The sequence below is a fragment of the Pseudorca crassidens genome, chromosome 8 (genome assembly GCF_039906515.1).
Source record: "Pseudorca crassidens isolate mPseCra1 chromosome 8, mPseCra1.hap1, whole genome shotgun sequence".
NCBI classification, from domain to species: Eukaryota; Metazoa; Chordata; class Mammalia; order Artiodactyla; family Delphinidae; genus Pseudorca; species Pseudorca crassidens.
The window spans coordinates 102421532-102447762 of record NC_090303.1 but is presented as its reverse complement, the minus strand read 5'-3'; the positions used below and the strand labels follow the sequence as shown (position 1 = coordinate 102447762).

Sequence of the window (26231 nt, the reverse complement as noted above, 5' to 3'; positions counted from 1 at the left end):
GTTCTTGTGACCATTTTCTTTTTTTTCTTTTTTTTTTTTTAAAGATTCCATATATATGTGTTACCATATGGTATTTGTTTTTCTCTTTCTGACTTACTTCACTCTGTATGACAGTCTCTAGGTCCATCCACCTCACTACAAATAACTCAGTTTCATTGCTTTTTATGGCTGAGTAATATTCCATTGTATATATGTGCCACATCTTCTTTATCCATTCATCTGTTGATGGGCACTCAGGTTGCTTCCATGTCCTGGCTATTGTAAATAGAGCTGCAGTGAACATTTTGGTACGTGACTCTTTTTGAATTATGGTTTTCTCAGGGTATATGCCCAGTAGTGGGATTGCTGGGTGGGGTGGTAGTTCTATTTTTAGTTTTTTAAGGAACGTCCATACTGTTCTCCATAGTGGCTGTATCAATTTACATTCCCACCAACAGTGCAAGAGTGTTCGCTTTTCTCCACACCCTCTCCAGCATTTATTGTTTCTAGATTTTTTGATGATGCCCATTCTGACCAGTGTGAGATGATATTTCACTGTAGTTTTGATTTGCATTTCTCTAATGATTAATGATGTTGAGCATTCTTTCATGTGTTTGTTGGCAATCTGTACATCTTCTTTGGAGAAATGTCTATTTACGTCTTCTGCCCATTTTTCGATTGGGTTGTTTGTTTTTTTGATATTGAGCTACATGAGCTACTTGTATGTTTTGGAGATTAATGCTTTGTCCGTTGCTTCATTTGCAAATATTTTCTCCCATTCTGAGGGTTGTCTTCTCATCTTGCTTATGGTTTCCTTTGCTGTGAAAAAGCTTTGAGGTTTCATTAGGTCCCATTTGTTTATTTTTGTTTTTATTTCCATTTCTCTAGGAGGAGGGTCAAAAAGGATCTTGCTGTGATTTATGTCATAGAGTGTTCTCCTATGTTTTCCTCTAAGAGTTTGATGGTGTCTGGCCTTACATTTAGGTCTTAAATCCATTTTAAGTTTATTTTTGTGTATGGTGTTAGGGAGTGTTCTAATTTCATTCCTTTACAGTAGCTGTCCAGTTTTCCCAGCACCACTTATTGAAGAGGCTGTCTTTTCTCCACTGTGTATTCTTGCCTCCTTTATCAAAGATAAGGTGATCATATGTGCGTGGGTTTATCTCTGGGCTTTCTATCCTGTTCCATTGATCTATATTTCTGTTTTTGTGCCAGTACCATACTGTCTTGATTACTGTATCTTTGTAGTATAGTCTGAAGTCTGGGAACCTGATTCTTCCAGCTCTGTTTTTCTTCCTCAAGATTGCTTTGGCTATTCGGGGTCTTTTGTGTTTCCATACAAATTGTGAAATTTTTTGTTCTAGTTCTGTGAAAAATGCCAGTGGTAGTTTGATAGGGATTGCATTGAATCTGTAGATTGCTTTGGGTAGTAGAGTCATTTTTAGTGTTGATTCTTCCAACCCAAGAAAATGGTGTATTGCTCCATCTATTTGTATCATCTTTAATTTCTTTCATCAGTGTCTTATAATTTTCTGCATACAGGTCTTTTGTCTCCTTAGGTAGGTTTATTCCTAGATATTTTATTCTTTTTGTTGCAGTGGTAAATGGGAGTGTTTTCTAAATTTCACTTTCAGATTTTTCATCGTTAGTGTATAGGAATGCAAGAGATTTCTGTGCATTAACTTTGTATCCATCTACTTTACCAAATTCATTGATTAGCTCTAGTAGTTTTCTGGTAGCAACTTTAGGATTCTCTATGTATAGTATCATGTCATCTGCAAACAGTGACAACTTTACTTCTTCCTTTCCAATTTGGATTCCTTTTATTTCTTTTTCTTCTCTGATTGTTGTGGCTAAAACTTCCAAAACTATGTTGAATAATAGTGGTGAGAGTGGGCAACCTTGTCTTTTTCCTGATCTTAGTGGAAATGGTTTCAGTTTTTCACCATTGAGGACGATGTTGGATGTGGGTTTGTCATATATGGCCTTTATTATGTTGAGGATAATTCCCTTTATGCCTACTTTCTGGAGGGTTTTTATCATAAATGGCTGTTGAATTTTTTCGAAAGCTTTCTCTGCATCTATTGAGATGATCATATGGTTTTTCTCCTTCAATTTGTTAATATGGTTTATCACATTGATTGATTTATGTATATTGAAGACTCCTTGCATTCCTGGGATAAACCCCACTTGATCATGGTGTATGATCCTTTTAATGTGCTGTTGGATTCTGTTCGCTAGTATTTTGTTGAGGATTTTTGCATCTATGTTCATCAGTGATATTGGCCTGTAGTTTCCTTTCTTTGTGACATCTTTGTCTGGTTTTGGTATCAGAGTGATGGTGGTCTCATAGAATGAGTTTGGGAGTGTTCCTCCCTCTGCTATATTTTGGAAGAGTTTGAGAAGAATAGGGGTTAGCTCTTCTCTAAATGTTTGATAGAATTCGCCTGTGAAGCCATCTGGTCCTGAGCTTTTGTTTGTTGGAAGATTTTTAATCACAGTTTCGATTTCAGTGCTTGTGATTCGTCTGTTCATATTTTCTATTTCTTCCTGGTTCAGTCTTGGAAGGTTGTGCATTTCTAAGAATTTGTCCATTTCTTCCAGGTTGTCCATTTTATTGGCATAGAGTTGCTTGTAGTAATCTCTCATGATCTTTTGTATTTCTGCAGTGTCAGTTGTTACTTCTCCTTTTTCATTTCTAATTCTATTGATTTGAGTCTTCTCCCTTTTTTTCTTGATGAGTCTGGCTAATGGTTTATCAATTTTGTTTATCTTCTCAAAGAACCAGCTTTTAGTTTTATTGATATTTGCTATCGTTTCCTTCATTTCTTTTTCATTTATTTCTGATCTGATCTTTATGATTTCTTTCCTTCTGCTAACTTTGGGGTATTTTTGTTCTTCTTTCTCTAATTGCTTTAGGTGTAAGGTTAGGTTGTTTATTTGAAATGTTTCTTGTTTCTTTAAGGTAGGCTTGTATAGCTATAAACTTCCCTCTTAGAACTGCTTTTGCTGCATCCCATAGGTTTTGGGTTGTCGTGTCTCCATTGTCATTTGTTTCTAGGTATTTTTTAATTTCCTCTTTGATTTCTTCAGTGATCACTTCGTTATTAAGTAGTGTATTGTTTAGCCTCCATGTGTTTGTATTTTTTACAGATCTTTTCCTGTAATTGATACCTAGTCTCATAGTGTTGTGGTTGGAAAAGATACTTGATACAATTTCAATTTTCTTAAATTCACCAAGGCTTGATTTGTGACCGAAGATATGATCTATCCTGGAGAATGTTCCATGAGCACTTGAGAAAAATGTGTATTCTGTTGTTTTTGGATGGAATGTCCTATAAATATCAATTAAGTCCGTCTTGTTTAATGTCTCATTTAAAGCTTGTGTTTCCTTATTTATTTTCATTTTGGATGATCTGTCCATGGGTGAAAGTGGGGTGTTAAAGTCCCCTACTATGAATGTGTTACTGTCGATTTCCCCTTTTATAGCTGTTAGTATTTGCCTTATGTATTGAGGTGCTCCTATGTTGGGTGCATAAATATTTACAATTGTTATATCTTCTTCTTGGATCGATCCCTTGATCATTATGTAGTGTCCTTCTTTGTCTCTTTTAATAGTCTTTATTTTAAAGTCTATTTTGTTTGATATGAGAATTGCTACTCCAGCTTTCTTTTGATTTCCATTTGCATGGGGTATCTTTTTCCATCCCCTCACTTTCAGTCCGTATGTGTCCCTAGGTCTGAAGTGGGTCTCTTGTAGACAGCATATATATGGGTCTTGTTTTTGTATCCATTCAGCCTTTCTATGTCTTTTGGTTGGAGCATTTAATCTATTTACATTTAAGGTAATTATCGACCTGTATGTTCCTATTCCCATTTTCTTAATTGTTTTGGGTATATTATTGTAGGTCTTTTCCTTCTCTTGTGTTCCTTGCCTAGAGAAGTTCCTTTAGCATTTGTTGTAAATCTGGTTTGGTGGTGCTGAATTCTCTTAGCTTTTGCTTGTCTGTAAAGCTTTTAATTTCTCTGTCAAATTTGAATGAGATCCTTGCTGGATAGAGTAATCTTCATTGTAGGTTTTTCTCTTCCATCACTTTAAATATGTCCTGCCACTCCCTTCTGGCTTGCAGAGTTTCTGCTGAAAGATCAGCTGTTAACCTTATGCGGATTCCCTTGTGTGTTATTTGTTGTTTTTCCCTTGCTGCTTTTAATATGTTTTCTTTGTATTTAATTTTTGATAGTTTGATTAATATGTGTCTTGTTGTGTTTCTCCTTGAATTTATCCTGTATGGACTCTCTGTGCTTCCTGGACTTGATTAACTATTTCCTTTCCCATATTAGGGAAGTTTTCAACTATAATCTCTTCAAATATTTTCTCAGTCCCTTTCTTTTTCTCTTCTTCTTCTGGGACCCGTATAATTTGAATGTTGGTGTGTTTAATGTTGTCCCAGAGGTCTCTGAGACTGTCCTCAATTCTTTTCATTTTTTTTTTCTTTATTCTGCTCTGCAGTAGTTATTTCCACTCTTTTACCTTCAGGTCACTTATCTGTTCTTCTGCCTCAGTTATTCTGCTATTGATCCCTTCTAGAGAATTTTTAATTTCATTTATTGTGTTGTTCATCTCTGTTTGTTTACTCTTTAGTTCTTCTAGGTCCTTGTTAAACGTTTCTTGTTTTCTCCATTCTGTTTCCAAGATTTTGGATCATCTTTACTATCATTATTCTGAATTCTTTTTCAGGTATACTGCCTATTTCCTCTTCATTTGTTAGGTCTGGTGGGTTTTTGCCTTGCTCCTTCATCTGCTGTGTGTTTCTCTGTCTTCTCATTTTGCTTAACTTACTGTGTTTTGGGTCTCCTTTTCGCAGCCTGCAGGTTTCCGTTGTTTTTGGTGTCTGTCCCCAGTAGCTAAGGTTGGTTCATTGGGTTGTGTAGGCTTCCTGGTGGAGGGGACTAGTGGCTGTGTTCTGGTGGATGAGGCTGGATCTTGTCTTTCTGGTGGGCAGGTCCACGTCTGGTGGTGTGTTTTGGGGTGTCTGTGGCCTTATGATTTTAGGCAGCCTCTCTGCTAATGGGTGCGGTTTTGTTCCTGTCTTGCTAGTTGTTTGGCATAGGGTGTGCAGCACTGTAGCTTGTTGGTCGTTGAGTGGAGCTGGGTCTTGGTGTTGAGATGGAGGTCTCTGGGAGATTTTCGCTGTTTGATATTACGTGGAGCTGGGAGGTCTCTTGTGGACCAGTGTCCTGAAGTTGGCTCTCCCACCTCAGAGGCACAGCCCTGACGCCTGGCTGGAGCACCGAGAGCCTGTCATCCACACGGCTCAGAATAAAAGGGAGAAAAAAAAGAAAGAAGAAGATAAAATAAAATAAAGTAAAATAAAATAAAGTTATTAAAATTATTAAGAAAAAAATGTTTTTAAGTAATAAAAAAAGAAAAACGGACAGACAAAACCCTAGGACAAACGGTAAAAGCAAAGCTATACAGACAAAATCTCACACAGAAGCATACACATACACACTCACAAAAAGAGAAAAAGGGGAAAAAATAATATATCTCTGCTCCCAAAGTCCATCTCCTCAATTTGGGATGATTCATTGTCTATTCAGGTGTTCCACAGATGCAGGTACATCAAGTTGATTGTGGAGATTTAATCCGCTGCTTCTGAGGCTGCTGGGAGAGATTTCCCTTTCTCTTCTTTGTTCCCACGGCTCCCGGGGCTCAACTTTGGATGTGGCCCCGCCTCTGCGTGTAGGTCGCCTGAGGGCGTCTGTTCTTTGCTCAGACAGGACGGGGTTAAAGAAGCCGCTGATTCGGGGGCTCTGGCTCACTCAGGAGGGGCGGGGGGGAGGGTCATGGAGTTGGGGGCGGGGCTGCGGCGGCAGAGGCCGGCGTGCGTTGCGCCGGCGTGACGTTGCAGCAGCCTGAGGCGCGCCGTGCGTTCTCCCGGGGAAGTTGACCCTGGATCCCGGTACCCTGGCAGTGGCGGGCTGCATAGGCTCCCCGGAAGGGGGGTGTGGAGAGTGACCTGTGTTCGCACACAGGCCCCTTGGTGGCAGCAGCAGCAGCCTTAGCGTCTTATGCCCGTCTCTGGGGTCCACGCTGTTAGCCGCGGCTCGCGTCCGTCTCTGGAGCTCCTTTAAGCAGCACTCTTAATCCCCTCTCCTCACGCACCAGGAAACAAAGAGGTAAGAAAAAGTCTCTTGCCTCTTCGGCAGGTCCAGACTTTTCCCCGGACTCCCTCCCGGCCAGCCGTGGCGCACTAACCCCCTACAGGCTGTGTTCACGCTGCCAACCCCAGTCCTCTCCCTGCGCTCCGACCGAAGCCCGAGCCTCAGCTCCCAGCCCCGCCCGCCCCGGCGGGTGAGCAGACGAGCCTCTCGGGCTGGTGAGCGGCACCGATCGTCTGTGCGGGAATCTCTCTGCTCTGCCCTCCGCACCCCTGTGGCTGCGCTCTCCTCCGCGGTCCCTAACCTTCCCCCCTCCGCCACCCGCAGTCTCCGTCCGCGAAGGAGCTCCTAGTGTGTGGAAATCTTTCCTCCTTCACAGCTCCCTCCCACTGGTGCAGGTCCCGTCCCTATCTTTTGTCTCTGTTTTTCCTTTTTTCTTTTGCCCTACCCAGGGACGTGGGGAGTGTCTTGCCTTTTGGGAGGTCTGAGGTCTTCTGCCAGCGTTCAGTAGGTGTTCTGTAGGAGTTGTTCCACGTGTAGATGTATTTCTGATGTATTTGTGGGGAGAAGGTGATCTCCGCGTTTTACTCTTCCGCCATCTTGAAGCTCCTCCCCTATTTTATTTTTAAATTGGCAGTCTGCACTTGTTAGCAGATAGGGTTTATTTTTTTAATTAATTTATTTATTGGTTGCGTTGGGTCTTCGTTGCTGTGCACAGGCTTTCTCTAGTTGGCGGCGAACAGGGGCTACTCTTCGTCGCGGTGCGCAGACTTATTGCAGTGGCTTCTCTTGCTGCGGAGCACGGGCTCTAGGCACGCGGGCCTAAGTAGTTGTGGCTCACGGGCTCTAGAGCGCAGCCTCAGTAGTTGTGGCGCGCGGGCTTAGTTGCTCCGCGGCATGTGGGATCTTCCCAGAGCGGGAATCGAACCCATGTTCCCTGCATTGGCAGGCGGATTCTTAACCACTGCACCACCAGGGAAGTCCCACAAATTATTTTAAAATATTTCACCATCAACACCAGTACCGAATCGTCGACTTTGTTTAAATTTCCAAATCAGCCTTACAAAGAGTCTTCACAGGAGAGTCAAACACATGATCCATCTGTTCAACTGGGTCACGGGCCAGAATGGGCTGGATTATGTCAGAGGGAAATAAGCACAGTTGAAGTGTGGGTGGAAGGCTATCCTCTCCACCTGACAGCAGGTTCATACCAGTAGGGAAGAGATGGGAGCAGCTAGGAGTAATGTAAAGACCATGGGTGGGACCTCATTTAGCAGAGGAATCTTTTTCCATTAAGGTCAGCTTGACTCTGGCTGTTCAACAGAGATATTCTTTTCTCATATGCATGCTTTCATCTCTCTGATTTCACAGTTCTTAACTTTAAAAAAAATATTTCCACCATTTAAATTCTAGCTCTTCTCTACGGTAATATTTAAATCCGGAGTCTTCTGTAAAAAGAAGAGGCTGTAAATTTAAAACTGCTTGAGATTTGATGTCCATTAATAGAAAATTTTCTCCTTATTTTCTCTCCTTCCCCTTTCACCTCATTCTTCCTATTCTTATCTATTTCCTCTATGTCCTGGGATCACCAGTCCACTTTAAAAAAATTTTTTTAAGTTATTGCTTACTGATAATTAGAAAGACTTCTTAGTATCAACCTCTTCCGTAAGTAGACATAAGACTGGAGTTCTCCTTCTGCTGCTTACTTGACCTTCTGCTACTTAATTGACCCTGATCAACTCACTCATCCTTGCTGTCAGCAGGGGAGCTAACAATGCCTACCCATCTACCTGAAGGGATTATTGGGAGGTCAAATGAGATGATACACATGAGAGTGTTTTGATGAAATAAGTGATACATATGTCAGGTGTTATTATTAATAATTCATGAACTGAAACACTGACTAATATTCTCTAACCAGAGAAAACTGATTCTTGGATTTAGATTTTTTATTCCATTTAGTCTTAGAAAATGGCTTTCACTCAAAACTGGAAATGTAAGGGTGGCTCGTTCTCAACAAGTTGTTTGCATGCAAGACACTAAAAATTAAAGACTTAATATGTCAACAGAGACAATTACCTCAAGGCTAAAGCTTATTGTACAACGTCCGAAAAAAAAAAGTTAGAGCTAAAGGCTTTTAATAATCTTCTCTGCTGAAGCTTTTGGGAAGGTGCTGATTGCCGTGGGGAATCAACAGTCACTTAGCAGGATCTAATGACATCAGTGTGAGTCATGCTAGTATGTAAAACTAGTATGAGGTCATTTTAAGCTAATCAAATGGGTGGCTGGAGAAAGGTGCCATTCACTATTTATTACCTCAACCAGCAACAAAAGGACTGGATTTAGTTAATGGAAACCAAGGGCTTAATGAAGCGGACTAAATGAGGAGGGTGGTGGTAATTGTGTCATTAGGGCCCTAATGCTGAGAATCTGTCTACCTCTGATATTGGCCCTAAGGCAACTTTTCCAAAGGTGATTCTATGGTCATTTAAAAAGCTTTCTGCTTTCAACCGTAGAGCTTTTCTTAATGCGGTCACTGAAAAGTGGTTTCTGGGTTACTGGGAGTTTGTTCCGGGTCATTGGGGATGTTCGTTATTGGTCTGCAAAAATGTCGGTGATGCCCATCAAATTCTCTTCCAATGGCAGATGTCTAATCAGCCAGCTGATTGACTACATTAAGAAAAAAAAAAAACCTAAAAACTAAAGCTGATTATATTGAATGGTTTCTGGAAAGCAGTCTCATTTTCTTACCGTGCCATCACTCCAGACAAGCACACAAATTATTACAGCTCAAGGAAGTACCATAAAAGACTCGTAAAGAGCCGTGGGACGGGGAGGCGCCAAAGGACTGAGATTTTTTTCTTTTCTTTTTTTTTTTTTTTTTGCGGTACGCGGGCCTCTCACTGCCGTGGCCTCTCCCATTGCGGAGCACAGGCTCCGGACGCGCAGGCTCAGCGGCCATGGCTCACGGGCCCAGCCGCTCCGCGGCACGTGGGATCTTCCTGGACCGGGGCACGAGCCCGCGTCCCCTGCATCAGCAGGCGGACTCTCAACCACTGCACCACCAGGGAAGCCCCAGGACTGAGATTTTTTTTATATCTGATGGGTGGGCTCAGGAACTGCTCTTTAGAATGACTCTTACAGACATTCTAGAGTTAAAAGGCTAGAAGTAATAAGAAGCTGAGAAAACTGGTGTTACAGCTAGAAGAGCAGGATGAAAGATGGTATAAGATGATATAGATGGGGTAGCAAAGGCAACAAAAGGTAAAGAGAACTTCAGATTTCCACTTGAGTATATGGTAAAGAAGTGAAATAATTAACCAGAATGAAGACGTGAGGGAGGGCCATGTGTGAGGAGAGGAAACGATGATTGGGGTTTGGGATATGCTACTTGAAAAGGCACAGGGAGAGAGAAGGCAGAAAGGCAGGGACCCAGAGCCAGCATGCAATGTGCCCTTTGCAGCGATGTTCGTATTCTAATGCATCTGGAGTGAAGAGGGCAGGATTCAGTTTAGGGACCATCTGAGGGTCCAGAATCTTGGTTGCCAATTCCAGGATGTAGAGAAGGCCGACAGGGATGGGATACAACATGGTGGTTCTCAAACTTGAGTGTCCCTCAGAGTCACCCCGAGGGTTTGTTCAGACACAGTTTGTTCAAACTCTGGGCCCACCCACAGAGTTTCAGATTCAATAGGTTTGAGGTGGTGAGGCCTAGAATTTCCATTTCTAACCAATTTCCAGGTGCTGCTCTGGGGACCACACTTTGAAAACCGCTGGTGTAGAGGAAGAAGTGTGAGCTTTGGGTTCAGAAGAATCTGAGATGTTTCCAACTCCATCAGGTTACCTAACCTCTCTGTAAGCTTCAGTTTTCTCAAGTGGAAAATGAAGAAATAAACTACTGACCTTGAAGACTGAAGGGTATGTGTGTATAAGCTATTAGTAGTGCCTGGTACATAGGTGGTGTTCGGTGTGTGATCTTACAGGCAGGTAGGTAGGAGGAATATAGGATGTTGGTAGGTAGGTAAGTAGACAGTCACACAGGAGAGCAGAAACCTGCCAGATGTGGGCAGGGAGGAGGATATGACAAGTTGTACAAGGAAATTTGTGATCAGAAGGAGGGCTTCCCTGGTGGCACAGTGGTTAAGAATCCACCTGCCAATGCAGGGAACACGGGTTCAAGCCCTAGTCCAGAAAGATCCCACATGCTGCAGAGCAACTAAGCCCATGCACCACAACTACTGAGCCTGCACTCTGGAGCCCGCGAGCCACAAATACTGAGCCCACACACTGCAACTACTGAAGCCCGCGCACCTAGAGCCCGTGCTCCACAACAAGAGAAGCCACTGCAATGAGAAGCCCACACACCACAACGAAGAGTAGCCCCGGCCCACCACAACTAGAGAAAGCCCGCTCGCAGCAAGAAGACCCAACATAGCCAAAACTAAACAAACAAACAAACAAATAAATAAATAAAGGAGATACGTCAGTAGAGAACAGACTTGTGATTACCAAGGGGGAGGAGGGATGGGGGAGGGATGGATAGGGAGTTTGCAACTAGCAGGTGCAAACTATTATATAGAGAACGGATAAACAACAAGGTCCTACTGTATAGCACAGAGAACTATATTCAATATCCTGTGATAAACTGTAGTGGAAAAGAATATGAAAAGAATGTATATATATATATATATAACTGAATCACTTTGCTGTACAGCAGAAATTAACACAACATTGTAAATCAACTATACTTCAATAAAATTTAAAAAGTCTTTTCGGGCTTCCCTGGTGGCGCAGTGGTTGAGAGTCCGCCTGCCGATGCAGGGGACACGGGTTCGTGCCCCGGTCCGGGAAGATCCCACATGCCGTGGAGCGGCTGGGCCCGTGAGCCATGGCCGCTGAGGCTGCGCATCCGGAGCCTGTGTTCCGCAACGGTAGAGGCCACAACAGTGAGAGGCCCGCGTACCGCAAAAAAAAAAAAAGGTTTTTTTGTAAAAAGGAGCTACGTCAGAATAGTAGCCTGCGCCTAAGAGCATTCAGCCCCAGGTGCTTCTTTACCTGATACCTAGGTTTGCCGGTATGGTTATTGACTGTTTAAAGGTACAGCTGGGGGGCAAGAATAAACATGGTAGCCAGACAGGGTCCAATAAGAGATGATGGCTCCAAACTGATGTTTGAGCTTCACTGTCCGTGTTGTGGGGTGACCATGGCAGGTGCACTTCAAAAGAAGACACAGACTCCTAGTCTCAGAGGCTGGGGTTGAGAATCAAAAGATGGGTCCAGACTACCATCACCGAGACTCTTCTCTTTCTCCTGGCAAGGCTTGGGGCGTAGCATGGTGCCAAGAACATAGAGTAGAGGCAAGAAATGGGGAGAAAAGAAAGTAGAAAATTCTATCAAATGCACGATGAGCTACATAACTTGCAGGTCCCAGTGCAAAATGAAAAGGTGGGGGCCATGGTTCCAAAAGTATTAAAAATTTCAAGATAGCGTCAGCATGTGCACCCAAGTGTGGGACCTTCCTAAGTGTGGAACCCTGTGTGTACCAGTCATGCATCCTGGTTACAAGACCACAGTATCCCTAACCCTGCCGTGTGTCTGCGGTGCACAGGCACTGGGAAAACAAGTAGCCTGTATTTGCAAACTCTGGAGCTCAGTTCACTGGTTCTGGGAACCTCTTAATCAAACAGAAACTCCAAGAGAAAGAAAATCTCTTTTCTCCCACGCAGAATCGTTTAAGTGCATACTGATGACTTAGAGTCTGATGTGGTCCTCTGAAGTGTTTTTGGGCTCCCATGACACTTTAAACATTGAGAAAAGTGAATGCCTTTATAAGGGGCATGCCTCTGCCACAGCTCCTGCAGTCGCACCCCTACCTGCCAGGCTCAGGAAGGGATATGAGTTGGAAGACCTGGTTTGAATCTTGGTTGTGAAAAGTCAGAAGTTCCTTGCTTGGGATCCATTTTGTGATGAAACTTTCACTGTCCTTAAGGTTTCTGCTGGCGGGTAAAAACCCACTCAAACCTGCTCCAAAACCTCCGTCTCCAATCCACAGTGGCTTCCCGTCCGCGGATATGAGGCAGTACCTATGCTAGACACTAGGAGGCAGTGTTGTCTGTGTGAGGCCACATTTTAAGGAATTTTTTTTTCTGTCTCCGCTCCAGTTGCTAAAAGACTCTGAACCCTTATTGTAAAGAGATGACGGGACACTCAGTTGTCTACTTCACAGCAATTTAAATATATTAGCTTTATGAGGAGTACTGCAAAAAAACAAAAATGCAAGGGTACTTTTGACTGCCGGGTGCCGTTTTTAACTCGATTACATAAACCGTTCGACCTAAAACCACAGGGTCAAATGCTGGTTTCAAGACGGGCTGAAAGAGATTCTAGTGAATGACAGTCCTGGAACTGGAGAAGAGCTCAGGTTTTCTACCTCCCCCCAACCTTCCCACCCCACTCCGCCAACGCCCCCAGGTAAACTTGGAATGCAATGTAGCCCAACGACTGGCTTTGTGATTCCTTATGGCCTGAGGCTTAAGAGCTTTCCTTTGTTGGCAAAACAAAGTAGAAGTGATACGTCTAAGGCTGTTCACTCACCCCCACTGGGGCCACACATCCCTCCCCATCCCACTTCCCAAAAAAGCCAGCAATCCCTGTCTTCTGGAAACACTCATCAAGTTCCTGTGATGGGTATAGAAAGAGCTGTACGTTGTTTTCTACCATCTTATAGGATGTGAAAGGAGATAATTCGTGTACACAAATAACTCTACGTGATAGTGTATCTAAGGAAATAATATGAATCACACAGTCCCTGCCACAAGATTTCCAGGCATGGTGGCAAGAAATCCCTCCAGACAGGAATAATCTCGCTTCACAAAATCATGGCCCTTGAGAAAGGCCTTTTGGTCAGAGGAAAGGGAACAGTAGAAAAAGCACAACTCGGGTTCAAGGAGCAGCACAAGGGTACGTCTCTATGAGATAGTCTAGAGAGATGAGTGGGAGCATATTTGAAAGATGCTGAATGCCAGGTTAGAAATGCAGAGTTTAACATGTGCAAATCAAGAGCCAGTTGAGATTTTTAACAAAGAAAGATTCCATAAGTGTCTTAAAGGAAGATGCGTAGAATAGAATGAAGGAAACACAAGCAAGGAAGCATTTAAAAAATATTATCCCCCCAAATACCGCTGAGTTGGGGGTGGGGAAGCCCAGACTGTTTGCCTGTGAATTCCCACTCCCTCACTTTGGGCTGTGTGACCTTGGGCAAGCTAGTTAACCTCTCTGAGCCTGTTGCTCATTTGTAACACAGGTTAATAAGAGTATGATCCTCATGCGGTTGATGTGTAGATTACTTAGATCTTCTGTGTGGGGCACTTAGTATGGTGGCTGGCATATAGTAAATGCTCGCTAAATACTGGTTATAATGTTATGATGCAGATAATGGTATTGTGAGGAAATTGCAGCTCAAATAGATAAAAAACTAACAAGAGGTAAATCTGGGATACAAACCAAAGTCTTCTAACTCAGACCCAGTGTTTTTCTTCCTTGCACACACATTTTAAGAATTTGGGAAAGTCCTAAAATATTTCCTGCAATCTTGTGTTTTGATCTTTATGTCGAAGCACAAATTCTTTCAAGCACAAATTCTTTCATAAACAGAGACCCTGTCGAAGCTCCATTTTCAAAACTCTGAGGAAGAGAGCCAAATTAATTCCTACAGTTAAATGATTTCCAGTTCATAGAGATTTTATATAGCTGAGGATTTAAATTGTCTTTCAGTTGAATCCATTGATTTGCATTTCAATAAGAAAATTTGATAGTATCTATAAACATGCTATAGAACAAAATGTATTTAAACTTTTTTCTGCTCTAAGAGATACACTGTACACTTTGTTTTTAAGTTATCTTGATTTTGAAAGTTTACTTTTTCAGCTGCAAAAAAATCACATGAGTATTTGACTTATTTATGCAAGTGAAACTCAGGTAATTGAGATAGAGTCTTCAGAAGGTAACCATCTCTAACCTAGTGCTATGATAGCATAATATATGCTATGTAATGGCATAATAAAGTTATAATGGCAAAAACAAACCTTTCACAAAAGAAATTAACTCATTTTATTTAATTCCAAGCAAGCTTACTACTATGAATGCTTTTCTTTGGCAAGAAATATGTACAATTATTTTAGTTCTACAATGCCACATGAGGAATAGAGAAACTCAAAATATTTTGGCCAGAAATGAATCACGTGATAAAGGGGTGGGTGATGGGAGAGAGAGAGGTGTACCCAAATGCAGGTTCTGCCCCTGGCCACTCAACAGCCAATAAATTGAGGGGCAAGCTTCAGTAGAGAAGAAAGTTGCTTTATTCAGAAAAGCCGGCGATCTGGGGAGAAGGCGGACTTATGTCCAGAGACCAACTCCAAAGATTCTGCTCAGCCATGACAATTTTTTTTTTTTTTTTTTTTTTTTTTTTTGCGGTACGCGGGCCTCTCACTGTCGTGGCCTCTCCCATTGCGGAGCACAGGCTCCGGACGCGCAGGCTCAGTGGCCATGGCTCACAGGCCCAGCCGCTCTGCGGCATGTGGGATCTTCCCGGACCTGGTCACGAACCTGTGTCCCCTGCATCGGCAGGCGGACTCTCAACCACTGCGCCACCAGGGAAGCCCAGCCATAACAATTTTTAAAGAGAAAAAAATCTCAGTTAATTGTTAAGGCAGGAGGTCAGATTCTGCGTCACTTTTCCATTGCGTGCAGGACTGCTGATTTCTCCTAGTCTTCCTTGCCATGCTGTCTTGCTCACGTGGCCTGCCTGCAACTGGTTGTTCTCTTGCCCACGTAATCCGCCTGCGTCCTCAGGCTTCAATTGCAAATTTACTTAGGGGAAGCTAGGGTAGGAGAGTTAGTCATTCTTTAACTACTTAATTCTTTATTCTTTTTTTTTTTTTTTTGAGGCATTTGCTGCTTTAATAGATGGCTTGTTCCTCTCTTTAATTACAAAAAGAATGAGACCCAAATAAAAAGACTCCTACATTTTTAATAAATGAAAATGTACAAAACTCAATACTTATTCATATTTACTAGAGCTACAAAGTATAATCACTATCAGAAAATTCTAAAATTAAAATTTATATTCTCCTCTCCCCTTACTAATCTAATATTTATCAATATTCTAACTAAGCAGAGCATGTAATCCCACATTTGTCTCAGGAGTTACTCCAAGCACTAGATATGACTGGATTTTCAGATAATGAAATGTTTACACTTCATGAGGAACAAAGAAGTTCACCATGAGGCCTATCTTCCCTTCTCCTTCTAAGGACTTTCATTTCTCATGGTTGCCTCCATATTGGGTAACGGTGGCACCATGGGACACACGACAATCCATGTATTCTTGTAATACATACAGAGTTTTATTAAGAATCCCTGGAAAGGGGGACATTATGTTATATATTGTCAGAATACTTTAAAAAAATACCAGTCATTTACTTTTTAAACAAGAGAATCTGATTGAATTAAATGTGGGTTAAACTCAATGGACTCTTTCTTTTTTTTAATATTATTTATTTCATCAGAAAATATGTGGGGAAAAATTATCTTTTTATTACTGTTAAGAGTGTCACTAGACACTATAGGGCTCAATTCCATAAACTTAGATATTATGGCTCTATATCCCAAATCATGAATTCCTAGAACTTCTAAAAAAGGCACCAGACCTAAGTTCCTGTGAGGTTCCAGTTTCCCTAATTTAACTAACTCTTCTGGTATTTTAATTCACTTGATCTGTTCCTGACCTAACAACAATTATATGAATCCCATTTAGGTTTTCCTGTTATTAACATTTTCATGATTACAAGCCCTCCAATACATTTTATTACATTCATCCTTTTAAAATATCCTCTGTTCAACATAAATTTGACAATCTCCCTTTTTTTAAATTTTACTCTCATTTATACTAATCGAATGAAACCAAAGATTTGTTTTTTCCTAAGTTTTCACCCTCTTTACATCTGTACATAGATTACTAAATATTTTCAATTCAGAAATATTATCACAAAATAATAGAACCACACATGCATCATAATTATCTTGATCCTGTGAGAAACCTGGTGACGTCAAAATAAACACTTTCAAGGTCAAGAGGAAGAGACTTAGCAGAGCTTTTTTTTTTTCATTTTTATTTTATTTATTTATTTTTAAATTTATTTATTTTTGGCTGCATTAGGTCTTCATTGCTGCACGTGGGCTTTCTCTAGTTTCAGCGAGCGGGGGCTACTCTTCGTTGCGGTGCGTGGGCTTCTCATTGTGGTGGCCCCTTTTGTTGTGGAGCATGGGCTCTAGGTGCGTGGGCTTCAGTAGTTGTGGCTCGCATGCTCAGTAGTTGTGGCTCGCAGGCTCAGTAGTTATGGCGCACGGGCTTGGTTGCTCCACGGCATGTGGGATCTTCCTGGACCAGGGCTCAAACCCGAGTCCCCTGCATTGGCAGGCATATTCTTAACCACTGCACCACCAGGGAAGTCTGAGACTTAGTAGAGCTTTCTCTGGCATGGCCTATCGTAGTCCAACTTCTGATTGTGATGAGCATTTTAGTCTCAGAGCCCAGAATCCAAATTTTCTTAGAACTCACTGGTGTCATCACTTCTTTTTTTTTTTCCTTATTTTTTCATGACTATTCCTGGGGTTTTCTCTCTCTTTTTTTTTTTAATCGAACTTTAGTGATTTTCTCATTTGTACAAGAGTATCAAAATGCAAGGTCTTAACATCATGATAAATTGTCTAGAAACTCATTTACTAAGAATGCATAAGACCCTGAAAAGGTTGTCCTGGGATGCCTGAAACATGTTCACAGCTGATTTATGCCAGAACAGAGGCCATGAAGAACTCTGAAGGATAGTCACCAGCTGTTAAGGGTTCCCAGTTCCAGGTAAGTACGCTTCTCCATTATGTGCTGCACTTACCAGGTAACATCAGTCTTGTTTGGTAACATCAGTCTTTTCTTCATCTTCCTTATTTCTTTATGTTAAGGTGATCATCAACTTTATATAAGCACCCACAGATAACTATTCATTATTAGAACACTCATCATATTTAGGCCACTTCCTGAAGACATGTAGAGCAAATCTTAATGCTTTCACTGAGATATTTCCAATATAAATTGTAAAGGAGATTTTTTTTTTCCTACACAGGAAATTACTTAGTATCATCAACAGTATGTATAGATGATACTATACATCAACTATACCTCAATTTTAAAAATTGAAACAGAACAGTATGTAGGTTCTCAGGTTTTCGTAAGAGATGAGTAAAGTCCCTTTACTCACCTGCTTCCTAACAATGACCCTGGACATTTCAGATTAGGTCTTGAGGTACATATTCTTTTGGGTCTCCTCAATCCTATTCTCATATTTTGAATCTGGTAACAGAAAATAAAACAGGAAATTTATTTTATTTTATTATTATTATTTTTGGCCACGCCACGTGACTTGGAGGATATTAGTTCCCTGATCAGGGATTGAACCCAGGCCTGCAGCAGTGAAAGCGTGGAGTCCTAACCACTGGACTGCCAGAGAATTCCCAGGTAATTTTTTTAAAAAAATGATTTAATCTTTGGTCTAATAACTCCAATGTGCAAGTAACGAAATGGAGAATACCCACTTATATACTAACTCACACACTCCTTCTCAACAGGGAAAATGTACTTGTCTAAAAAGGAACATACTAGTTCATTATTTGTGTTAATAATGGAAACAGTAGAACATGTCTGAGAGTATCTTTTCAAGAGTTGCACTAGGGATGGAAATCCAATTTAAGCTTTAGAATTTCAATCATCTGAACTGACACTGTACTGAAAAGCAGAAAAGCAAACAATGCTGACAGAAAATATTCTACATTCTCTACAACCTTTGAAAGGAAATTGGTGCCCACTGAAACTACCAATTTATACTAAAGGAGTATTGGTGCCTTGTATCTGCTCCCCTGTTGAAAAAGTTCTCAGTAAATGCTTTGACTCCCTCACAGCACTGATGGGACTTTTTCTCCAGCATGTTTTTTCCTATGTCTGAAAAGATTCGAGCTCTGACTAAAGGCTTTCCCACATTCATGACATTTGAAGGGTTTCTCCCCAGTGTGGATTCTTCGATGTTGAATCAGGATTGCACTTCGGCTGAAAGTATTTGCACACACGTCACATGTATAAGGTTTCTCTCCACTGTGGATCCTCTGATGTAGATTAAGGGCTGAGCTCTGACTAAAGACTTTCCCACATTCATCACACTTGTGTTGTTTTTTTCGAGGACGGTTTCCCTGTCTTCTTTCAAACTTTCTATCTTGTTCACAGGTTCCTCTAAATGTGAAACTCTGGGAAGCATTCATTTGAAGAGTGTTAGAAACTTTGTAATGCAGTTCTTTGCCTGAAGAAGTCTTTCGCCTTGAAGCTGATTTCACATTTATAGTTCTGGTGTCTCTATCATTTTGTCTTAAGGTGTGAAGCTCCTTCGATGCCCACTGCAGTTGCTTTTTTGTGGGCTTAAGCTGGCTACGTGTTGTCTCCTGAGTGATTTCACAAGTTGGTAGCTTCTTTGCAAGCATGTCCTCATTTTGTCCAAGAAAGACCTGTTCAGCCACCGTCTCCTGCTCTTTCTCCAGCTCCTCCAGCATCACCACGGCTTCCTCTCCACTCTCTGGTCGGTTCTCTTGAAACCAGGCCTGCAGCTCCTCAGGCAACATGGCCAGGAACTGCTCCAGCACCAGCAGCCCCAGGATCTGCTCCTTGCTGTGCACCTCTGGCCTCAGCCACTGACAGCACAGCTCGCGGAGCCGGCTCAGAGCCTCCCAGGGCCCAGGTGACTCCTGGTAGTCAAACTGCCTGAACTGCTGGCGGTAGGTCTCTGAGCTGTAGTAGCTGCTCCAGTGGCGGCTGGAGACCATATTACAGGCCTGCCCTCCCTCTTCCACCTTCATTACCAGAATGCAGTCAGGGTCCCCTGAAGTTTGTGGAAGGAGTTTTGATGTCTCTCTCAATTTTGCAGACATTTGGACTGGGAATAGCTCAGAACTGCTAGGCTTTAATCTTCAAGAAGGTGAAACTCTCCTTATGGACACTCCTCTGGCCTAGGAAGGACGACCCCACATTTTGGGGGAGAAGCCGGGGAAGCAATTCTTTATTCTTATTCCTTCTAATCCAGGAAAGGAATCGACAGGTTAGGCAAGGTGTTGTGTATATTTAGAAAAGCAGAAATCAGGAGCTAACTTAAATGTTGCCTAACGATCTCATCTTTATGCTTAAGATCTAAGGAAAACAGGGATGAACAAACACAAAAGGGGCAAGGAGCTGCTTACAGAGGGTTGGAGAAGATAAATGAGAGAAGATCGCTGTCTTGATGTTCTTGCAGAACCATCACTGAGTAGAAGAGTTCAACTCATTCTGTAATGTTCTAGAAGCCCAAATAAGGACTTAACCATTTGAAATCTGCAGAAATTCCAGTTCAATTTGAGGTACAACTTTCTGTCAGTTAGAGTGCTCAAAAAGGAACTTAATATAGAGCTATGTTGTCATATGTATTAAAAACAAAAAAAAAGGTGTGTATGGTGCTGGTTTAAGGAAGGGTGCTACACGCATATGAACACATGTACAAAACCCTCCTGCTACGATACAACAGTGGAGGACTTCCTTGGTGGTGCAGGGGTTAGGAATCCGCCTGCCAATACAGGGCACATGGGTTCGGGCCCTGGTCCGGGAAGATCCCACATACCGCAGAGAAACTAAGCCCGTGCATCACAACTGCTGAGCCTGTGCTTTAGAGCCCGTGAGCCACAACTACTGAGCCCGCGCGCCTAGAGCCGGTGCTCCGCAGCAAGAGAAGCCACCGCAGGGAGAAGCCCGCACACAGCAACGAAGAGTAGCCCCCACTCGCCGCAACTAGAGAAAGCCCGTGCGCAGCAACGAAGACCCAACGCAGCCAAAAATAAAATAAATAAATATTTTTAAAATACAACAATGATTCCACAGGGAGGAGACTGAGGTAGGATGGAGAATTACCCTGTTCAGCATGCTCTTTTGTTCTGCACGCGTTTTTTGTTGTTGTTGTCGTTTTTTGTTTGTTCCTTTTGGCCGATCAGCGTGGCTTGCGGGATCTTAGTTCCCTGACCAGGGACTGAACGTGCGACCTCGACAGTGAAAGTGCCGAGACCTAACTGCTGGACCTCCGGGGAATTCCATGCGTTTTTTTTTTTTTTTTTTTGCGGTACGCGGGCCTCTCTCACTGTTGTTGCCTCTCCCATTGCGGAGCACAGGCTCCGGACGCGCAGGCTCAGCGGCCATGGCTCACGGGCCCAGCCACTCCGCGGCACGTGGGATCTTCCCGGACCGGGGCACGAACCCGTGTCCCCTGCATCGGCAGGCGGACTCTCAACCACTGCGCCACCAGGGAAGCCCTTGCATGTGTTTTAATACAGAGTAAAATGAAATGAAAAGGAACCCCCTAACAGTTTTCCTGACATTGATGGTACTTAAGCAGAGTCTTGTCAATGAGTTGATGCTTTAAAAGGAATTCCTGGGCTTCCCTGGTGGCGCAGTGGTTGAGAGTCCGCCTGCCGATGCAGGCGATGCAGGTTCGTGCCCCGGTCCAGGAAGATCCCACGTGCCGCGGAGCGGCTGGGCCCGTGAGCCATGGCCGCTGAGCCTGTGCGTCCGGAGCCTGTGCTCCGCAAAGGGAGAGGCCACAGCAGTGAGGGGCCCGCGTACCGCAAAAAAAAAAAAAAAATTGGAAATCCTGCTTTGGGTAAGGCCCAGTTTATGACAGGGTCAATACCTGGCCTTTTCGTTTAGAGATGCTACGAATGAGGTAATTGAGGCAGGGAGCCCGGGAAAGTGGGGAGCCCTTGATCTACCCCGTTTCCTTCCAGGCTCCAGGAGAGAAGGGGTGTTAGCCTCTCAGTTGCACAACCCAGACTCAGCAGTGGTTATCTGAGGCAGACAGAAGCCTGCAAGCCTGTCTTGATTTTTTTTTCCTTATGCTTTTCTGCTTGAACATTTAATCCCTCTTTTAGTTTCAAATCAGCACAGTGGCAGATATTATCAACAACCATTATCCCTGTCCTGAGGTAGTTGTCAACCCGGGGAGAGAAATAGGATCAGCTCTGGGGAAATACCGCCTGGGCTTTGCTTCTGGAGGCTGTAATTGCCTCTGTCAGGAGAGGGATAAAATTCCACTTCCCTCTCTGCCCACAGAAACCAGTGTGAAATTCTCTTCCCCTGCATTCCTCTGGGCTGGTCCTATTGAGAACGAGGCTGGCTCCGGACAAGAAGGAAATTAAAGCAGACTGCCCCAGTTACAAGGTCTCACCAGATCCTTGCAGCTGCTGTGGCCTTCTCCAGGTCTGCTGCCCTCCCCCCAGGCACCATGGCCTGCTGACTGCCAAGGCCACCTCACATCCTTAGCTCGTGTCCACTCTGATGGACTTGCCCTTGCCCAGGTTGACTGATGGATTTAGCACTGATCCCTGACCTGGCCATAATCTTTCTGATGAGGTCACCTTCCTGGCTTTGCATCTTCAGCCTGGTGCTACCTCTGCCTCCTGTGAGTCAAATGGTGTGCACACCCACTTGTCATCGAGGAAGCGAAAAACAAGTTCTTTCCCTCTTGATGAAATACCTGATTACTTTATGCTTTGCATAAAGAGAAATTTGCTTCAGGGAGGACATAATATATAAATGCTGGACTTCCCTGGTGGCTCAGTGGTTGAGAATCTGCCTGCCAATGCAGGGCACATGGGTTGAGCCCTGGTCCGGGAAGATCCCACGTGCCGTGGAGCAACTAAGCCCGTGTGCCACAACTACTGAGCCCTCACACCACAACTGCTGAAGCCCACGTGCCTAGAGCCTGTGCTCTGCAACCAGAGAAGCCACCGCAATGAAGAGTAGCCCCCCGCTCACCACAACTAGAGAGACCTACGTGCAGCAACGAAGACCCAATGCAGCCAAAATTAAATTAATTAATTAATTTAAAAATATATATATATATAGGGCTTCCCTGGTGGCGCAGTGGTTGAGAGTCCGCCTGCCGATGCAGGGGACACGGGTTCGTGCCCCGGTCCGGGAAAATCCCACATGCCGCGGAGCGGCTGGGCCCGTGAGCCATGGCCGCTGAGCCTGCGCGTCTGGAGCCTGTGCTCCACAATGGGAGAGACCACAACAGTGATAGGCCCACGTCCAGCAAAAAAAAAAATATATATATATATATGTATATATATATATATATATATATATATATATATATATATATATATATATATATATATATAACAATGCTGAAAATGGGATCGCCTTTTAAAAGGGAGAATGTCTATTTAGCCTAATTCGGGGACTGTTCCTTTTATCCCCATTGTTCAGACTAACTCTCCAGTTTGTGAATTAACCAGATATTTTCCCTTATCTTGTTTGGCCATCTGCCTTGCTTCTCAGTTATTTAGAAGTGTTTTAATAGCATCTTTACCAATAAGTAAAGAAACAGAAAATGACATTTTTTTGACAGAAGCTTTGTTTGTTTGTTTGTTCATTTGTTTTTTACTATTAGATTATGTGGGAAGAGTAGAATTTTACTAAGGATTGACTTGGATATCTTCTGAAAATGGCAGGCTAAATCACGGGGAACAACTCTTTCACTGAGAAGATTTAGGAAAGCTGCACAAGATATAAGAACACTTTGCTTACAGGATCAGGGGAACTAACTGCACAGTATGGACTTACGGGGCTGAGATCTATACAACAATTGAACTGAAGGAGGAGCACCCAGCTGTAGGCCTTCTGTTGTCCCAGGGCATCTGCTAAGGCCTGAGAAAGTGACTGAAAGATTGAGAAGCTGAGCAGTTACTATGAAAGCCTTGTGCGGGGACCTCCCGTCTTCATACCTCTCCCTGTGCCTTCAGTGAAATCCTACATATGGCAGGCTCAGTGCAGACTTAGTGATTGGTGAGTACAGGTCACTGATATGAGCTAGTCTAGTCTCCCTTCCTCCAGCATAACTAGAAAGTAAGACTTTGCTGTAGGAATACATGGTAGGTCCTGGCTAAGCTCAAACTAGAGCTCAGAGTATGGAGGATGGGCATCTGGGAATTCCTCCAGGTGCCCTATTGGCGTGAATTGGTATGAACAGAGACCTTGGTCTGGGGGCTGGTGGGGGATGAAGGGTGGGATGCGTGGATGCCTGAGGAGAATGGGCAGAATGAGGATAAAGAGTGAGGATGGGTAAGCACATGTCACCATCACTATTTTTTTTAATTTTTATTGGAGTAGAGTTGATTTATAACGTCATTAGTTTCAGGTGTACAGCAAAGTGAGTGGGTTATACATATACGTATACACACTCTGTTTTAGATTCTTTTCCCAAACAGGTCATTACAGAGTAATGAGCAGAGTTCCCTGTGCTGTACAGTAGGTCCTTACTGGTTATCTCTTTTGTATATAGTAGTGTGTGTATATAGTAGTGTGTGTATGTCAGTCCCAGTTTATTCCGCCCCCCACCCCCGTCACTATTGAGCACAGGGGAAGAGATGTGCTCCCCAGAGGCTCTGTCGCAGAGCTGGGAGCCTCTAAGGACCAGGTGACAGACTGAATCACAAAGCTGGTGGGAGGCCCATCCTCTACGGTCTGCACATTTGGTCCTCCGTGGACCATTGCAGCCACCTGCAGAGGACAGCAGGATCCAGTCGAGCTGGGCACCCAAGAAGGGTGCAAGCAGCAAAGGCCAGGGCGAGATACCTCAGAAGAAAGCCGGGCAGAAGGACATAACCCAGCCCTGATGGATCCCAGAAATTCCCTGGGGAGTGAGTGGGGCTGGGGAGAATAAAAGGTGCTGAGTTGTCTCATGAGCATGTGGGAACTGAGGCTCTTCATGTTCACAGTGTTAATTCAGTTACACGCTGAGTGGGGCCCGGGACCTTTCGCTCCGGATGAGAAATAATAATTTTGGGTGGTGGGGAAGGATAGACTGGGAGTTTGGGATTGTTCTATACACACTGCTATATTTAAAATAGATAACCAACAAGGACCTACTGTGTAACACAGGGAACTCTGCTCAATATTCTGTAATAACCTAAATAGGAAAAGAATTTGAAAAAGAATAAATACATGTACATGTATAACTGGATCACCTTGCTGTATACTTGAAACTAACACAACATTGTTAATCAACTATACTCCAATATAAAATAATTAAAATAAATAATTTTATGAAGGAAAAATTTTCAGACAGAGATCACTCTTTCATAAATGTATAGAAATTCAAGTTTTAAAAATTATCCTTTTTTGGGACTTCCCTGGTGGCACAGTGGTTAAGAATCCACCTGTGCAGGGAACACAGTGCAGGGGACACAGGTTTGAGCCCTGGTCTGGGAAGATCCCACATGCCACGGAGCAGTGAAGCCTGTGCACCACAACTACTGAGCCCACATGCCACAACTGCTGAAGCCCACGCACCTAGAGCCCGTGCTCCTCAACAAGAGAAACCACTGCAATGAGAAGCCCATGCACCACAACGAAGAGTCACCCCCGCTCATCGCAACCAGAGAAAGCCCGAGTGCAGCAACGAAGACCCAACACAACCAAGATAAATAAATAAATTTAATTTTTTTTTAGATTATTAGTTTTTTTTGCTATTGAGTTATAGGAGTTCCTTACATATTTTGGAAATTTATCCCTTATCTGACATATGGTTTGCAAATATTTTCTCCCATTCTGTAGGTTGACACAGCATTTTATTGTTTCCTTTGCTATGAAGAAGCTTTTCAGTTTGATGTAATCCCACTTGTCTATTTTTGCTTTGTTGCCTGTGCTTTTGGTGTCACATCCAAGAGGTCATTGCCAAGACCAATGTTGTGAAGCTTTAAAAAGAATGAGCTAAAGAGTTGAGTAGACATTTTTCCAAAGAAGACATACAAATGGCCAATAAGTATACGAAAAGATGCTCAATATTACTAATCATCAGGAAAATACAAATCAAAGCCAAAATGAGGTATTACCTCATACCTGTTAGGATGGCCATTAAAAAAAAAAAAGATAAGTGTTGGTGAGGATGTAGAGAAAGGGAACTCTTGTACACTGCCAGTGGGAACGCAGAATAGTGCAGTCATTATGGAAAAACAGTGTGGAGGGGTTACAAAAAAAATTTAAATAGAACTACCATCTGATCCAGCAATTCTACTTCTGGGTATTTAGCCAAAAGAAAATCAGGATCTTGAAGAGATATCAGCACGTCAGTAACTGATTAGCACAGGAATTCTGGGAATTCAGAATTGCAGCATTGCAGCATTAGTCACAATAGCCAAGATGTGGAAACAACCTAAATGTCCAGGATGGATGAGTGGATAAAGTAAATGATATAATGGAATATTATTCAACCTTTAAAAAGAAGGAAATTCGGAATGTGTGACAACATGGATGAAGCTTGAAGATGTTCTGCTAAGTGAAATATGCCAGTGACAGGACAAATGCTGCATGGTTGCACTTACACCACCCAAAACAGTCAAACTCATAGCATCAGAGAGTAGAATGGTGGTTGTCAGAGGCTGCAGGAAGGGGAAAAGGGTGTATTGTGAATCAATTGGGCATAAAATGTCAGTTTGCAAGATGAATAAATTCTAGAGATCTGCCTTGCAACATTGTCCCTATAATTAACAGTACTGCATTGTAGGAACTTCCCTGGTGGCGCAGTAGTTAAGAATCCGCCTGCCAATGCAGGGGACAGGGGTTCGAGAAGATCCCACATACAGCAGAGCAACTAAGCCCGGGCACCACAACTACTGAGCCTGCGCTGTAGAGCCCGTGAGCCACAACTATTGAGCCCGCGTGCTACAGAGCCCGTGCTCCGCAACAAGAGTAGCCAACTGCAATGAGAAGACCGCGCACCTCAACGAAGAGCAGGCCCCGCTCGCCACAACTAGAAAAAGCCCGCACGCGGCAACAAAGACCCAACGCAGCCAAAAATAAATAAATTTATTTTAAAAATACTGTATTGTACACTTAAAATTTTATTGTTATTAGATCTCATTGTTAAGTGTTATCATAATAAAATTTTAAATCATACTTTTTTCTTCAATTCATT

The 26231-nt window shown here is 43.0% G+C and overlaps 1 protein-coding gene across 2 annotated transcripts; it reads right to left on the bottom strand.

Moving 5' to 3' along the window:
• Positions 1 to 17386: 17386 nt before the first annotated feature.
• On the bottom strand, positions 17387 to 19280 carry LOC137228682 (zinc finger protein 396-like). Of its 2 annotated transcripts, XM_067745583.1 has the most exons (2): positions 18258 to 19280; positions 17387 to 17548 (listed from the first exon to the last, which is right to left on the bottom strand). In XM_067745583.1, exons 1-2 carry the CDS (start codon positions 19162 to 19164, stop codon positions 17487 to 17489), a joined length of 969 nt encoding a protein of 322 aa, XP_067601684.1. In that variant the 5' UTR covers positions 19165 to 19280; the 3' UTR covers positions 17387 to 17486. The 2 variants fall into 2 exon arrangements, with proteins under 2 accessions (XP_067601684.1, XP_067601683.1); XM_067745582.1 differs by lacking the exon at positions 17387 to 17548 and having other exon boundaries at positions 18034 to 19280.
• Between the last annotated feature and the right edge of the window lie 6951 nt (positions 19281 to 26231).

Bases quoted from the DNA above. Each gene is read 5' to 3' on its own strand.
- LOC137228682 (XM_067745582.1), bottom strand. From the start codon at position 19,164: ATGTCTGCAAAATTGAGAGAGACATCAAAACTCCTTCCACAAACTTCA.